This window comes from Orbicella franksi, chromosome 4 (genome assembly GCF_964199315.1).
Source record: "Orbicella franksi chromosome 4, jaOrbFran1.1, whole genome shotgun sequence".
NCBI classification, from domain to species: Eukaryota; Metazoa; Cnidaria; class Anthozoa; order Scleractinia; family Merulinidae; genus Orbicella; species Orbicella franksi.
Window position 1 is genome coordinate 9365209 of NC_138148.1, and position 16720 is coordinate 9381928.

At 39.0% G+C, this 16720-nt stretch overlaps 1 protein-coding gene across 7 annotated transcripts in view; it reads right to left on the bottom strand.

The window, feature by feature from the left end:
- Window positions 1-16720, bottom strand: part of LOC145483303 (monocarboxylate transporter 10-like) — a 31316-nt gene that overhangs the window by 14005 nt on the left and 591 nt on the right. For 4 of the 7 annotated variants that reach the window (XM_081461792.1, XM_081461794.1, XM_081461791.1 and 1 more), the window contains exons 1-4: window positions 15944-16021; window positions 7585-7844; window positions 5074-5672; window positions 4138-4507 (exon numbers count right to left, since the gene is read on the bottom strand). In XM_081461792.1, coding sequence (XP_081317918.1) covers window positions 4138-4507; window positions 5074-5672; window positions 7585-7792 — 1177 coding nt within the window. In that variant the 5' untranslated portion in view covers window positions 7793-7844; window positions 15944-16021. Of the gene's footprint in view, window positions 1-1477; window positions 3175-4137; window positions 4508-5073; window positions 5673-7584; window positions 7845-10505; window positions 10597-15943; window positions 16022-16720 lie in introns of those variants that run through there. The other 3 variants (XM_081461788.1, XM_081461793.1, XM_081461789.1) reach the window with 3 other exon arrangements.

Here is a 16720-nt window from a genome sequence, read left to right on the forward strand (position 1 = left end):
CAGTGGTTCCATTTCAACGAAACACAGGGGGAATTCATATGAAGAATGAAAATATAATCAGTTCGCGGCACTAGCGCGCCATCTTGTTGCATTCACAGGGAACCCATACACGTAAAAGTAGGGGAGTAACTCGAAAACTGCAAGATTCATTTATCCCCCTAGCTCGACTTTAAACACGTATATTTTCCCTAAGTTATTGTAATTTTCTTCGCAAATGTGTATTAAGTGTCAAGAGTAAATAAAGCATTGTTGTTGTTGTTGTTATTAACAAATTAGAAGTCAGATAATAATTATGTGAAGAGTCATTAGAACCTCTGTTTAATGACATTTTTAGAGTCCTAGTTTCTCGCATGGCCAACATTTCAAACGCTGCCTAAGCACCAGCGTTGAATAGATTTGAGTTTATGAAGGAGGGGATAGACTTAATGTAAACACTATTAAACAATTAGATTATGAGCTGAAGATTTCTATCGAGTGATATAGTTGATGAGGTTAAGTCAGCTCCAGAATAAGATTTTTACTCCTTTTTTAAATAATAATTTTTAGATTGCGACATTTTAGTGATAATCTTTGATTATTGTTTATAGTAGATTTTTAACTTTTAGCACATTTAAGAGGGCCACAAATTTATTAGTTGATAAACTATTACGTGTCACCATCGATAAATAAAGTTTTGATTTGATTTGATTTGATGAGGGCGCAGCCCGAGTCAACTATCACGCATAGAAATCGAGAGCGAATAATCTAATTGTTTTGGTATAAATCTACTAGTCGTTCAAAACTTTGTCTAAATCCTCTTCACAGACACTTCGAAAATGCCAAGAAGAGGCCGCCATTTTGTTAACAAGAGCACACAGCTACCCTACTGACTATCTATCACAGAATAGATAGTGAGTAGCGTAGCCACTCAGAGAACGGCATTCGGAATAGAAGGCTAGTAGATTTATACTGAACTAGGATAGGTGGAACTTAAATTGATTAAGAAACAGTAAACATGTACAGTGTTTCTTTCGAGTTATAGAAACACTAGTGGATGTTTGGTAGAACGAGGACTGCTGTGGGAACACGAGCCAACAGGCGAGTGTTTCCACAGCTTTTCCGAGTTCTCCCAAACGTTCACGAGTGTTTCTATTAAACTATTAGATTATTCACTCTTGATTTCTGTCACGCATATGAAGGGAATAACCTAATTGTTTTAGTAAAAATCTACTACTCGGTTTAAACTTAATCTAAATCCTCTTCACAGACACTTCGAAAACACAAAGAAGCGGCCGCCACTTTGTTAACAAGCGTACACTGCTACGCTACTCACTATTCAGAACAGAATAGATGGTGAATAGCGTAGCCAATCAGCGAACCGCATTTGTGATAGAACGCTAGTAGATTTATATGACAATTTATACTAATTAACAAATGGTGAACGCCTTAGCGTGCACTATTGAGTTATGGTGCACGCGGGAGGTTGCTAAGCACGAAAGAAACGTAAGAGTCGCACGAAGCGATAGCCGAGTGCGACTCTAGCTTCTTGAGTGCTTAGCAAACCTCCCAAGTGCATCCATAACTCAATAGTGCACGCTATGGCGTTTCCATTTGTTTTATAACATAACATTGAGACATTGGAACAACAGAAGTCCTTTTACTGAGCTACATCACAAAAAATGTTCGTGTAGTCTTACATGACAAGAGAAAACAAGCACGCGAAAATTCATTCATGACAACCGACTGCACACCAGTAACTCGATAAAGTTTCATCTTCAGACAACTGTGAAGACAGTTTCGCATTTCTGGCAGAAGAACGTCGGCCACTACTTTGGAAACAATGTCTGTCAAAAGATTTGCTTTGTAAACATTAACACACACGTCAGCAGCGTACACCCATGGGCAAATGGTAGACGCCAAATTAACCAATCAGAGCGCGCGCTTTGCTTTAGTTATGTTATAAAACTCGATAGAAACATGGAACTAGCACGAGCTGTTGACTTAATAATGGCTCGAGCAAAGAGAATTTACATTTTGATGATCAAAAAGTCAACAGGTTGTTTTTCTTTCTTTTTTTTTCGTCGCGGGGTATTTTTAAAAGAAATAGAAAACATGTTCTCCGTGTTTCTATCGAGTTTTAGTACAAATCTACTAGCTTTCTATCACGAATGTCGTTCTCTGACTCTCACTATCTGTTATCAGTGTTGTAGATAGCGAGTAGCATATAGCAGTGGACGTTTGTAAACAAAATGACGGCCGCTTCTTGGCGTTTTAACTTCGAGGTTTTAAACGACTAGTAGAATTATACTAAAACAATTACATTATTCGCTCTCAATTTCTATCGCGCGATAGTTGACTGTCAACTATCACGCGAGCTCGAACTCCAATTGTTTTTAAAGAAACACGATGTTTAACCAATCAGCGCTCGTATTTTCTTAGTGCTGTTTTCTTTAACAAGTAGATTATGAAACCGAGAGCGAATAATCTAATTGTCTTAGTAGAATTCTAATTGAAATTTCCTTCAAATAACGATTCCAGTTATTTCTGGTCTTTGTATTAAACTTCCCGCTTCAGAGAATTCGCGCGGATTGAATGGTCAATTTGACATTTACAGTTGTGTACGCGTGCTTATCAGTTTCTTTCGAAAATTTCGAGCTTTTTTAATTTAAGAAACCGTAAATGCCCTCCTTTTAGTCTTCTCAGAAATTTGTCAATGATTATCCATTTGGAAAAAAGGATAAGAAAGGAAACGTTGCAATTTTGTCGTCACTGCACACTAATGGCTGATAGCCTTGCAATGACTCAGCCAATCAGATTACAGCACTTGCATTAGTACAGTATTAGGATACTAGTAGAATTTTACTAAAAATAATTGGACGATTGCGCTAGAATTGTGCATTCTCGTCATTCCAAGCGCTGAGCTTCATTCCAATTAATTCTTGCGCTCCTCCTTCGATACTGTGCCAATAAACTCTTCTTCGTTTAATTCTACTTCCGAGTTCTCTAGGTGAACTTAGAGAGATTCTCCGGTTGATGAAAATCATTATTACCGGTATCAGGGATGCCGTCAACAGTACTCCTCCCGTCATGTAGAATGAGTAGACATAGCTCCCTGTCTGGTCCGCTATCAAAGCTGAAGAAAGAAGCGAACATATCTCAAGAAAGAACCTTGAAAGGTAGGCTTTTCTCTCCTCACTGAATAAAAAATAAAAATAAAAATGAAATCTAACCAAAAAACATTTCCCTTTGAATTGGAGTAACTATCAGAGCAGTTTTAACTTGGTTTTGCCCTACTAAGCTAGAGCGGTTTTCAATTGAGTGCTGAAATTAATCAGCCAATTACTTTGGTTTTGGTTTGGTTTTACTATGGTGTGAGTTCGGCCGAGTAGTCTAATTGGTAAGTAATTATTTTGGTTTTGGCTTTACGACACGCAATTGAAAACCGCTTGATAAACGATTGCCTTAATAAATTCGCCTCACTTTTTCATCTAACCAGAAGTAAAATCAAAACCAATTGAGACTCACTGCTCGCGTTTTCCCCCACTTTTCGTCAGCTACATTTATACTGACTTCGAGATTTGATTGGTTCATGCCTTTGGGTTGTCTGTGTCCTTTTTCATTGGCTAGACTCATAACACTGGGTTTGGTATTACGACACTCACTTAAAACTGCTCTATTCATGAATCAATTTATTCAATTTCTCTTGGAGATCCGAGGAACAGGGGTTTCCTCTGTTTGTTTAATACATGGAGAATAGTTTCCTTGCATGGTTATCTCGCTATCTGTAGGAATATGGCTAGCTCTGTGAGTGGGCAAGTTGATCCGAATCCTGCTCTGTGATTGGCTACCCGACAGGCCAAGAGGGCGCTATCTTGTCCGCTCAGGATTACCCGCTGTGTCCCGGAGGAAAATAGTGTTCTTGTTTCTTTTTTGACCAAGCTTGTTCGAATCTCAAAAATTTCTTCCAGGGTTATAGTTCCGGGACAGACTGGAAGAGCTATATTATTCTTTGGTCTTTTATGTAACGACCACACTGCGTTCAAAACATACTGTACTTTCTCTCAACACCTCAGGTCTGTCCCCCCCCCCCCCCCCCTCCTCCCTACATACACCAAGGACAATTATCGCGCTCTGTTTAAAGTAACATTATTAACTCACCAGCAACTGGTCCGCCGGCGGCCCCAGAGAACGAATACACCAAATTGTTGATGCAGAAAGCGGCCGTTGTTCTCTTGCTGTCCACAACCGTCAGTAAAATAAAATTCTGAGTTGTTACGAAAACACCATCGCTCAATCCATAAATGACACTGAACGCGATTAAGTTCCAGTATTTTGTGGTGAAGGGCAGCATAAAGGCAGCGAGACTAGCTGATACCAAGCATGACTGATAAATGTGCACCGGATTAACTCTTTTGTTGCTGCACAGTCTTCCCGTCACCAGTCGGGCGACACATGACGCAAAGCCGATAAAAATGAACAGCTGAGAACCTTTCTGCGGAGAGACTCCGAGATCTTCACAGTACTTGACCTAAAAAAGTAATAATGACCTCTTAGGAAAGTTCTTATCAAGCAAAGTAGAAAACTACCTTAAATAAACTGGAGACATTTTTTGGTGCGGTCAATCCAACGACCAAAACTTGACCCAAAAACGTCCATTAAGGTGACTTAGCTGGATAGAAATCTGACTGGTGTTCTATTCTCAGTCGTTTTCTTAGCCATGCGCAAAAGAGGATGTAGTTGGATAGTGCAATTCAAGAGCAGTTTTCATTGGTTTAACCATTATGGTATATGAGCCATTATACCATGCTTTACAAATATGGTAAGCATGTGCTTTGGGGCGTTTTTATCTTTATTTTGTTTTAGTTTTCTATATTTTGGGGACGTTTTTATTCCAATTATTCCACTGGCGCTTGTTGGCTATGGAATGGCTATAGGATGTCTATGGGATGGCTATGGGATGCATGGTACAAGGACCTATGCAGGATGCATTTGAACCTGTATGTCATTGTCAACTCGTCCCACCTTGCAACAACAAATACATAACTGCTCAAAGGTGAAGCGTGATAAAGTACGCGCAGTTTAATTTAAACTAACCAGATTGATGTAAGGAACATACATCCCAAAACTGGCAAACGTAAGCGACGTTACAATAACAGTGTAAGCAGGAAAACTCCACACACTGCAGTAGAGAGAGAAGCCTGTCTTTTCGTCTCTTTCTTCCTCATTGTTGTTCTCTTCAGTGCTGAAATTCTCCCTAGTTGTTATTTCTTCTACGTATGGATTGAAACTCAGACTCAAAATGGAGACAAGGCCGTACACTGCTGCCATTATTATAAACGTGTTTCTCCATTCAAACGAGTCCAAGAGGACTTGAAGCGAAGGTCCGGTGTAGAGGACCCCTACACTCGCGCCCAATGAAACGACGCCAGCAGCTACGGACAACTTCTCTGTAAAGTATTTAGCGATTACAAGAAAGCAGGGATTGTATATTAAGCAAGTTCCTAAACCGTACAAGGCGCTATACGTGAAGTACATCATTGTGAGGTTCTGCACGTATGACGTCGACACCAGTCCCACAATGCATAGCGTGCTTCCCAAGAAACATGTGATGCGGCAACCAAAACGATCGCAGAGATAGCCTGCCAGCGGACTTGCAAACCATAGCATGCCCAGACAGATTGAGCCAACAAACGCTGAAAACAAAAAGACAACAGTTATCAATAAATGATCGTTATTTTTCCACTTCAATACCTCATTTCGCGGGAATCTTAGTTTGCGAGAAATTAGAGGGGCACATATTGCTTTTTAAAATCTTGCCACTTGGCGGCATTTGTGATGAAAAGAAATTAATTCTATAAACGCTGGATCCGCGGTTACAAACGGTTGGTCTCAAAATTGATGTTATAGATCAACCGAAACAAATTTAATCAAAACAAAAAAGCGTTTAGTATAAAGCTAGGTCGACATTTTACAGCGTGTTCTTCTCTCTGCTGTGTTTGGAGAAAAAGAGGATAGTGGAAGTGTTTCACAGCAGTGTGTTGAACATTTGCGACAGTCTCATAAATTTTGCAGCCAAATAAGAACTTTGAACTTTTCATTTTTTCTTTGCAGCGTGGAAAATTCAAAGGGCAGCTTTTATTAGCTTTCATAAATTGTACGAGGCGACCTTCAATTTGATTTTTACAAGGCAAATATTACGGAATTCAAAGCTAAGAATTCAAAGCGTTCAGTTTGCATAGCCGGTTTGTAAGATCTCTTTTCACTGCCTATTCAGGTTACCACTCTAATCGTTCGGACATCACTGATGTTCTGTAGCTCAGGTCGTTTCATTTAGTTTGCAAAACAACAAGGAAGAGACTATACGTTATTAATTTATAATGAAAAACAAACACTACAGACCAACATTTCACAATCTTCTTGATGGAATAAGCTTGATCGAATCAGTGAGCTGAAGCGCAGTGTTTCTTGCGATATAGTAACCCTCAAATTTGGCATTGTGTTTACAAGCCAAATTAAATAATACGGAATTCAAAACTAAAGAATTCAAATCGTTCAGCTTGTATAGCGTTTGTAACGTCTGTCTTCAATGTCTATCCAGTTTTCCTCTGAAATCGTTCGGACAACATGTTCCGTAGCATTTTGGTTGCAAAACAACTTGAATTCCATGTAACTTTTTTTTAGGAATTTACATAATTATGCTGTTGGACTTAAAAATTATCACGTTTTGAATAATGTCTAACCGGCTTCTTTTAGTTGTCATGAATATATTTTAATTCCCTAAGGAAGAGAATATACGTTATGAATTAAAAAAAAAAAGCAAACACTGCAGACGAATATTTAGCAATTCTCTTGTAATAAGCTGAAGAGCAGTGTTTCTTGCGAAATGGATCGAACTCTTTTCCTAGCCAACCACGTTAAGTATTGGTGATGACTGCAGACGCAGTCTTTCCTTTACAGACTTCAAAACTGAATTGGTTGATCAAGATGCTAAATAATCAAGCATTGGCAAATAAAAGTTGTTCGCAGCAAAAGAAGAACTGAATTGTTTTTACAAATGTTTATATTTTATCTGTAAAACAGGTCAATACCAAATGAAAGGTATAAGGCGAACTACCGTTGGCAGTCCAACGATATCCAAGGTAGGGAATTTTAATTGAGCGCATTTGAATTTAATTCAGGTTGTATTGTGAGATGCAACGTCAATGTCAGAGTTTGAAAACGATAGTGCGTACGTTTTTTTAACTTCTGAAGATCATTACAGTTGTATTAGAACAGTAAGGAACGCAAAAACAATGCGATTTCCGAGGTGCAAAAGCCCAACACCGTTTTTTTGAGATAATTTAACTGGTAAGTTAAGTTGCAACTGTTTAAAATCGAACCTCGGCTGTTGTTTGTATGACCCTCTATTGTCGAACCCGTCTATGTTCCCACACGGACATGATCAGCAGTGTTTCGTTTTTAAATCAGTAGGATTTAAAAGCGTTTAACTTAGAAACAAATCAATGGCACTGAACGCGACTACCAGCACCTATGATACACTTTATTGGCGGGCTGAAAAGACTGCGCGCTTGTGCACAACACAGCTACAAGACTGACTTCACTAACCTGTTCTCTCCCTGGTCTCGTCAAAGTATTCCATCAAAACCGGGAACAGAACACCAAAGCTGAGAGCCATACCAAAATTGACAGCATTGCATATTGCTGCCGAAACACACACGATCCATGACCACGAACTATCCTTGAAACGTTTTCCAGTAAAGAACCATGATGCTTTTCTAAAGCATTGCATGTTGTGTTGCCTGGTTTCATCCATTTCATTTAGAACTGTTTAAAACGGTTCCGCCGTATGCTTCTACGGTAAAATGCTAAAAAATGTAAAAGAGTTAAAGGATATGAGAAAGAAACAGGATTAAATGATCAACTTTAAAACTACTCAAATTTCGCAACCCAGGCGGTTCGTATATACAGCTTCTTTGTTCGAATACAATGAATCGATATGGCTGGTCTTTGATTGGTTTGCGCGATTGAACCTGCCGAGGGGAGGGTGGTTCTAACTTTTTGGAGCAGTGCCTGCGGTGAATTTTCCACCCTATCTATACCCGGGGACGAGTTTTATGTACATAATTCATTTTTTTACTGATCTCGGGCGATAGAGATTGGTTATGGTTGGTACTGACAAATAAACTTAATAATAATAATAATAATAATAATAATAATAATAATAATAATGATGATGATGATGATGACGAGGACGAGGATGATCAGGATGACAATGATGATGATGATGATGACGATGATGATGATAATGACTTTATTGGATAACACAATTACTGGTAAAACCAGTAGTTCTCATTTAACAGTCCAATTTGAGCATGGCCAGGATGGAAAATTGCCCAAAATGACGAGCTCATTTCTCAAAAAACACAGAGCACAACAAAAAATAATATTTCTGGATTAAGGTTACAGTATACCTTCAGGGGTGTCTCGCGCGCAAGCGATGTAGCGCGTGTAGTTTAAGCTGTAGATACCTAAACCCCTATATCAAATTAAAGCTTATGGAGCTGGCTATCAAACTATACCAAGAATTTTGAAAGAAAATGAATTGTCGAATTTTTCACGACCACTAAATGCGAGCGCCCGAATCACCTTTCGAAAGCTACAAGTCAAAGCGAATTTCGTTTTTCGCCAATTTAATTTTTTCCTCGGTTTCAGGGCCCAAAGCGCTTAAAAAACGTGTCTGCGTTTTGGCATATTCAACTGCAGTAAAAAGTTACAGAACATTTTCGAAATAGGATTAAAAAAATGTGGAGTGATCGTACAAAAATCGCTCTCGAAGAAAAAGTATTTCGAAATTAACAATTCCCAGACACGCTTTTGTAGTTTATATGTTAAACTAGCCACTGTCCAAATTTAAGAGCAATTGAACTAATTCCCTTTGAGTTATAACTCTTTAAATTGTCTGCTTCAAGTGAAAAAATTTATTCGAGTAAACAGCGCTAAGAAAATTTTTCTGCTTCGCAAAGAAACTCCGCCCACAAACGCCTTCAACTGGGTTCTCAGATAACTAAGCCAATCAGGGCAGGGAAAGTTTACTACCGTTAACCTCCTGGTGAAATTTACGCGCGAATCTCTAAAAAACTCTTGTGTTTCGCAATGCGCTCAAGGAACCGAAGGCAGGGAGATAATTTTTCTTTAGCTCAGTTTTTCTTGAAGCTGGTCTGGCAAAATGGGGAAGACTGAAAACGGATACGAACGCTAGAGTGGCTGAGCGAAGGAAACAAACACAAGAAAGCGCGGAGAGCAACTGTGTGTGGGCAACTGTGCATGGATAATATTTCAAATGGTCTCAATGAGTCCGACGATTCGTCGATATCGGACTCATCAGGAGAGTCTCTGTCAGCATCCCTGTTATTGCTGTCAAGTTCCGAAATTTTTACAGAACCTTTCTTTTCTCTTACCACGAATATTTGCCCGCCTTATACGATAACTATAGCTTCATCCGCGTGGCGAACTTTCGCTTCTTCACTCGTTGATGTATTTTCATTCGTTCTTCGCTGTTTTCGCTTTTTCGAACTGGTCCATGGTTTAAACGTGGTCTATGTTTACTTATAACATAATAGAGACACGCTTAATACCAAAAATGCTGGGTAGTCAGAACAACAATGCTGATCAACTGAGCAGTCAATTCGTGACATCCATATAGGTAATTCCCGCGAAAATCGTCTCGGTTGATTGCATACGCGCTATAGGGGTGTCAATCAAGAGGTAAACTTTTACTTCCGGTGAAAACGTAAAACCGCCATTTCTCCGCCAATATTTAGCCTTTTTCAATTTTTTTTTTCAGAAATTAGAGATTATTCTTCGACCACTATTTTGACTCAAAAATCCAAATTTGAAGAAAATTGCCGACCCGAAGGTATACTGTAACCTTAAGCGTAATGCTACTTTCCAAATAGATTTTAGACATTGGTGAAAATCTATCTGTTATTGGCACCTGATAGATCAGATTCTGAAAACCTGAGAAAGTCAGTGCCCTGTCTTCGCTGGCGTTTATTTCTCAAGTCCAGACCGGGTCGCTGTAAACTCCAATGTAGGTTAGGAGGCATAGAAATGGAAAAATGCCTTGCGCTTTTTACCTTCCTTTCTCAAAGCGAATTCCTATTCATATCACACGCTGTCACGCAAATTCAGATTGTCCACGAATTCAATTTAAATTGGTATATTTCATCATAGTTAGTAGAGGGAAATGGTTAAGAAGGCTGGTAAACATCAAAGAAGCGAACAAACAGGCTACGATTTATGTTGGAAGGTCCTTAACCCTGCATATCTTCTGTTTTATGCTCATTGACTGTGCATGAATTTAATACGTAATCGCATATGCTTCCATTGATTATTAGTTGTATGAGCACACATAAGCACCCTTTGGATATTGCCAGGTTTTGTTAACTATATGATTTCATTTACAACATACAAGTTTAACATGCAGCCAATCGCACACAAATAAAACTTAGAAACGATTGAAATACCTAGAATTGTTGAATTGTTGAATCTTGAACTCTGGAACGGTCTGGAAAATCGTGGGATATCATGCAGATTTGCTTGTCTGTTTTAAAATTGTTCACCTTGGCCTGTTTTCACCAACCTTTCTTGCCTTTTCCGTCTGTTGATGACTGACTTCAAAGAGAAACACGCTATTCAAACCTTACCAGCGTTTGAAGTATTAAAAATTACTGATTAATTCAGCTTTGACTGGACGCGCCGATATCAACGATTAGTGACCTTTGCAATATAACGAATGGTATAAATTACACTGACCTGATTTGTAGATCAAGATAGTTTTTCCTTTTCTGAATATGCTTTCCCTCGTGCTAGTCACGAGCTGAGCTTACTACCTCATGGTGAAAAACTTTATAGTATGCAGTCCTAAAGTAGGGGTAAACCGCCAAAACCGGTCTTTTATACAGTGTATCGTTTTATTTTGTGTTTCAACTCTGTGTAGACATTTTTTTCTTTTTCTAAGAATATTGCTTTTCCGACCGAGGCTGAATACTGTTATTTTTTTTCCAATTTTAGGCTGAAAATATTCTTGTGAATATTCTTAGATTATGGCGTATGACGTTTCTGTTTTCGAATGTATTTGGTGTCTGGATGGGGTTAAATTAATTTTGAAGCCAGCCTGCAGGCATTAAAGCTTGACATGACGCATATAACTTGCAGAAATGTTATCAGCATCCAACACACTGTTTTTGTTGGTTTTTGGTTAGTTTTGCCGATTAGAGAAAGGACGAAATTTATACAGTTTTAGTTAAAAACATAATTGTATTGTATTAAAATTTTGAACACACAAAATGAGATTTTTCTCAAAATCTAAACTTCCGGTTTATTCTTAAAATATTCTTAAAATCAGTCTCGATATTCTTATAAAATATATTATCGTAAAAAGAGTGTATAATTCGATGGCTGTAAATGAAAACAAAAACTGAAATATAAACACGACATAACACCAAAGCAATTTTCGCCCTGACCTAGTTATTTTTCAATTAATTATCTTTCCTGTATTGCGTACTTCTAAAATTACATGAACTATTACGTAAACACTAATGAGCGAGTTGTACTTTTGAAGGGCTTGGCTCAAATTAGCCATAGGTACCGGGAATCTGTCCTGCTACTTCATTGGTTGTGCTTTACCTGACTAAATTGTGAAACTTGACTACCTTGCTAAAAAGAACATGCTCTTTCGGCAGGTATGTGTGTGTGCGGTACGGGCCGACTGACCTTGGAGGATTAAAATACCTTTGTTTAGAACACTAACCCACACACTTTCACGCGATTCCCACAAATACATGAATACATGTGGCAAAGCAATTGATTCTACAAGTATGAAAACACTTAATTTCGCAGAATTAACGCCAAAACAGGAACTTTATTAAATGGACTAAGCAAGGTCAGTCACAAACCCAAACATGACCACCGATGGAAATTATTGTTCAAGAATTTAGATTTATTAATGGTCAGGGATGGACAACTTGAAAATTAAAACTATTTGTGTGACCTTGTAAGCCAAGCCCTTGAATCACGAGACCTCACGTGAATTAAGGAATGGGGCAGAATTAAAAAATGCCAAAAAATAGGAAAAAAATTGGGAAAATAATATTTTAGTATTCGAGGGTCTTTCTTGAATATAGGCTTACTAATCCATGTGGACAGAAAACGTTTGTGCGTGTCACGTGACACGACCGTTATTCAGTGCTTAAATTTGGCGCCATTTGTGTTCGTTCTCTTCGCTTCAAGTTTACACCACTTTGTACGGTATCAGATCACGGTTAAAGTATCACGGCATGGCCTTCCGTGTTCAGTGTTTTTGAACTTAATCGGGGAATCCGGGAAAATGCTGTTGGTTGGTGTGAAATTTGTCATTCTTTTTCGATGAACGGCAATTTACTCAATTACTGCAGTCTCATGAGGCCATTTGAGATGGAATCTAAAATCCCCGATTGAATCGTAGTCTCTTACAATAAGCTTGTGGTTTTAGGATAGGAAAAACGTCATCTTAACAAAGGTAAGGTGGTGTATTACACGTTTTTAATACTTAACTAGCAGCTCGATGTGTCCGCCATGTTTGAAAAGCGCGGTCTGGACTTCAGGAAACTAGAACGGAGAGAATTTTCTTGCTGCTATAGCAACAAAGCCTTTCCAAGATGGCGGACGAGCTTGCAGTGGAAGGGTCTTAAAGTTTGTAAGTTGTTTTTGTCGTTTCCGTTGGGTTATTAAGGAGTAACTTTGCACATTGAAAACATTAAATTTATTTTTATAGAAGACTGGTTTCTGTGATCTCTATATACTTAAATTTGGGACGTAGAAAAGAAGTAAAGATAACAAGATTTTAACGTCCTGAACGAAGAACATCTTTGGTAAAAATTGAAAATCTTAACTGTCTCTCACAGTTTTGCGCCCACTTACGGCTCTTAAAACCTTATTTGCTCGTAGAATAATAGGATATCATGTTTCTGTTGTACATGATCTTTTGAATTTTGGCGCAATCTTCAGATAAGTGGAGTTAGTTGTGGGTTAAACATTCGCTTCGCGCAGCTAGTTAAATTGAGTCCAACGAAACACCTTCAAGATTATCGTTTTTAGGTGTCTAAAAGTATTTTAAGGCTTTCAAACTAGATTCAGCATCTTTTACCACACGAAGGATTTGAAGAGTCACTGACTTGAGGGGAAAATATCGCTGCTGTTGTGGCGGGATTTTTCAACTGTGGCTACGCGCGTGTAGCTGCAAGGAACAGTGTTTGTGATGAGAATGGGAAGGTTATTTACGACAAGAGTACTCGCCTACAGAGGTTCTTGGGGATATTTTCTGAAAACAAAGAAGCGTTTGCTGTTTCTCAGAATACATTTGTTTGTCGTAATTCTGTTTTTAACTGGTTATTTACATATTATTTACTGTCATTTAATTACAGATCAATTTCTCTCAGCTGGCTAAGAAATATGGAGTATCCGAGAAGACAAAGGTAGGAAACATGGTGGTAAAAGAATTTCTTAGCAAAAATGGTGTGAATGTGGAAATGTTCAAGCCCTTCAGAAAAAATAACCCACTTCCAAGAAGGCAGCTTAACAAAACCTTTGGAGGGGGGAATCACAACATCAGTGCCTCGCACAAGTGCAGCCATAAGAGAAACCCTAAAGAAAAAGATTGCAAATGGGGAATACCGCTTGGGTGAGATCGTGGCTCCAAACTCCTACCAAAAGCTGACACTGGATTCCAATGGTACTCTCAAGAAAGAGTGTTTCACAGTCAGTGGCAGAAAAATACCTTTACTGGAAATCAGGAAAAATCTATTGCCAGAACATGAGGAAATGGGTCTGGTCAGAGACCACTCAGAAGCTCATTATGAGGCTATGACATATAAAGAGCTGGAAATTCGCTTGAAGGAAATTGGAGAGTTTAAAGAGCAGCCTGATGGTGAAACAACAAGGGAGGAACTGGTTAACACACTAAAACACTGGGAGCGAACTCGACACCTGATGATCTGGTCTGACCACTCAAGTGTTATGAATCATGGCCATATCCTCTTGACGGTAAATGCAATTTACAATCCAGCATTTTATTACACCTCTAAAGAGCTCGGGGGAAAGGATGTCCAAGGAATGGTGGAAAAACCACAAATTTACCTTATGGCAAGGTGTAGAGACACCATCGAAGATCAGCTATTATACAGTGACACCCGCCTAGAAGACATCCAACAGCTCAGTACAAAGATCACCTCTTCCCACAAAGTCTTCATCAATGACATCTGTCGGATGTTCCATGGTGACCATCCATCACAAGAAGTTGAGAGTGGGGAGCAATTGGGGGGAAACTTTGGTTGCTGTGGTTGCACTATGTCATCAACACAGTACTATGACCACATAGCATCACTAAGAGCCCCACAAATCAACCTAGAAGAGCGAAGGAAGAAAGTCATTGCAGGTCCAGCAGGCAAAGAGAGGAGGAATGGAGGTGTGCAACCTTTCCAACAAATGAGTAAGGACGACATGATTAGAGAGTGCAAGGGCCGAAATCTCCCAACAGATGGTTTGCTAAAACCAGCCTTGCAGAGCCAGTTGAGGAAGGAGTTAAAGGGTATTCAGAGAGTCCCTGCACTGTGTTTTCCTGATCAAAGTGCTTCAATGAAAGACCTTAACTTGACCCAGTATGAAGTTGTGCCAGTGGAACCCCTCCATGATCTCAAGGAGCACATAAATAACATCTTAAAGGAACTGCCCAAGCACCTAACTAATGAGGAAAAGCCACTGTTTGAGGAGGCAATAGAAGCAGTGCTCTCCACCAAAGAAAAGTTAAGAGGAGCAGCTTACTGTCTCTGTTGTATTATTCTTGCCCTCCACCTTGGAAGCAACTGCCGCCTAACTATCAGAAGGTTACTGTATAGTCTTGCGGAACTCTGTGAATTGCTGTACACTCCTTCAGACAAGCGCACCCCTCGGTTTATTTTACGCTTACATAATGTGACATTCTGCCATCTAGTTGCCATTCGAAAAGTATTTAACACCACAGAAGTCCTGACACGCAGAAAATTCTATGGTATATATTATCATAGCATCACCTGCCATGCCCCCTTCACATTGCATTTAATTTCACATAGTTCTGTAGACACAGAGGAGGAAGAAAGAGAATTCAGCACCATAAATGCCATTAGCAAGACAACCTCCAGTGGTCATCCAGAGCATATCATTCCCAACTGTATAGTTTGTGCTCAAGCAGAAAGAAATTTTAAATCAACCAAAAGTAGCTTTCTTGAACAGCAGTCAAGGATCGGAAAGATAGCCAGTAAACTTCCACAGTTCCCTGACACAGAAATTCCCTATGAACTTCTTGACAATGAACTTTATCAGGCTCATTTAGAAACCATCAGTGATTTTCTTCTGTGGGGAAAAGGAGTGTGGTGGCATGTTAATGAAGATGGCAAGGAAATTGTATTCCATGATGGAAAAGAATGGCCAGAATTTCAAGAGCAAGGCCCTCCTCTGCACCACTTTCGCTCTTCTTCCGTTGAAAGTGAAGGCAGCTATCTCAGGGAAAAGTGGGAAGAGTGCTTGAACCAAGGTAGCCTCCACTTACCTATAAGGAAAGTGAAAGTCTACAACACTGACGGGCACCTAGCATATACCGAGTATTACAGAGTGTTCAGAGATGAGGAATGGCCAGAGCCAGAAGATCATAACACTGAAGAAAACCAAACAGATGCAGACAACCAGACTGATCTTTCTTTCCCTGCTGATCAAGAAGATTTAGAAGAGCAAGAAGAATTGGATGCACTGATCACAAATTTGGTTTACACTTCTGTAAATGATGATGCTGCTGAGCTGAATGAGGATGACTGTGATGTTGTTGATGATGATCATGGGAGTGGAAAAGAAGGCAGTCTAGATCAAACAACAGCAAATTATCATATCAACTCACCAGGTGTTCCTCCTACCACAAATCTCCATGCTGCAAGTAACTCAGCAGATAATGATGTCCATCAGCAAGCAGAAAAGGATCCTAAATTAACAGAAATGGAGAAAAATCAGCGAGACAGTAAAATCCTCCAAACACAGCTTGCCATGTCTGTTGCCAAGGTCTTAGGCACAACATCTCTAGTAAAAACATTTGACAAAGCAAGAAAAGCCCTGCATGAAAAACGAAACAGAAACAATAAGTACTGCCATGACAAGTACAAAGATACTTTGGCCTGTGTTCAGACACAAGTGCTTGCTGCTCACAAGAGTTTATCACAGGAAATAGAGCAATGGGAAAAGGAATTTCTCCTAAAGCATGGGTTCGTACTAACATATGAAAACTTTGAACAAGAGGAAAAAATAAAAGCAGCATACAAGAAAAAGAGATTGAGCAAGAAACTACTGAAACACTGGAATATAACAGTGCATATTTATCCTTCAAGTTGAACATAAAACCAAAATAATTTTGATGACGTGAATTATTGTTCAAAGAATTCAACTTCTAGTTCAAAAAGATTTACAGCTGAGAAATAAACATTTTAATGAGTAGTTATTACCACTGTATTTTTATGTTACCAGCTGGCGTTTTCTTCGCCAGAGAAAATCCCAGTAAAGAATTTAAATGATATTGTAATTTATTTTCATTTACTCAGTGTAAAAAGATTTCGTAAAAATGTTAGCGAAGAAAGGCTTATCCTACCTTTTTTCAGTTATACAAAGAGAATTCCATTCAACTAAG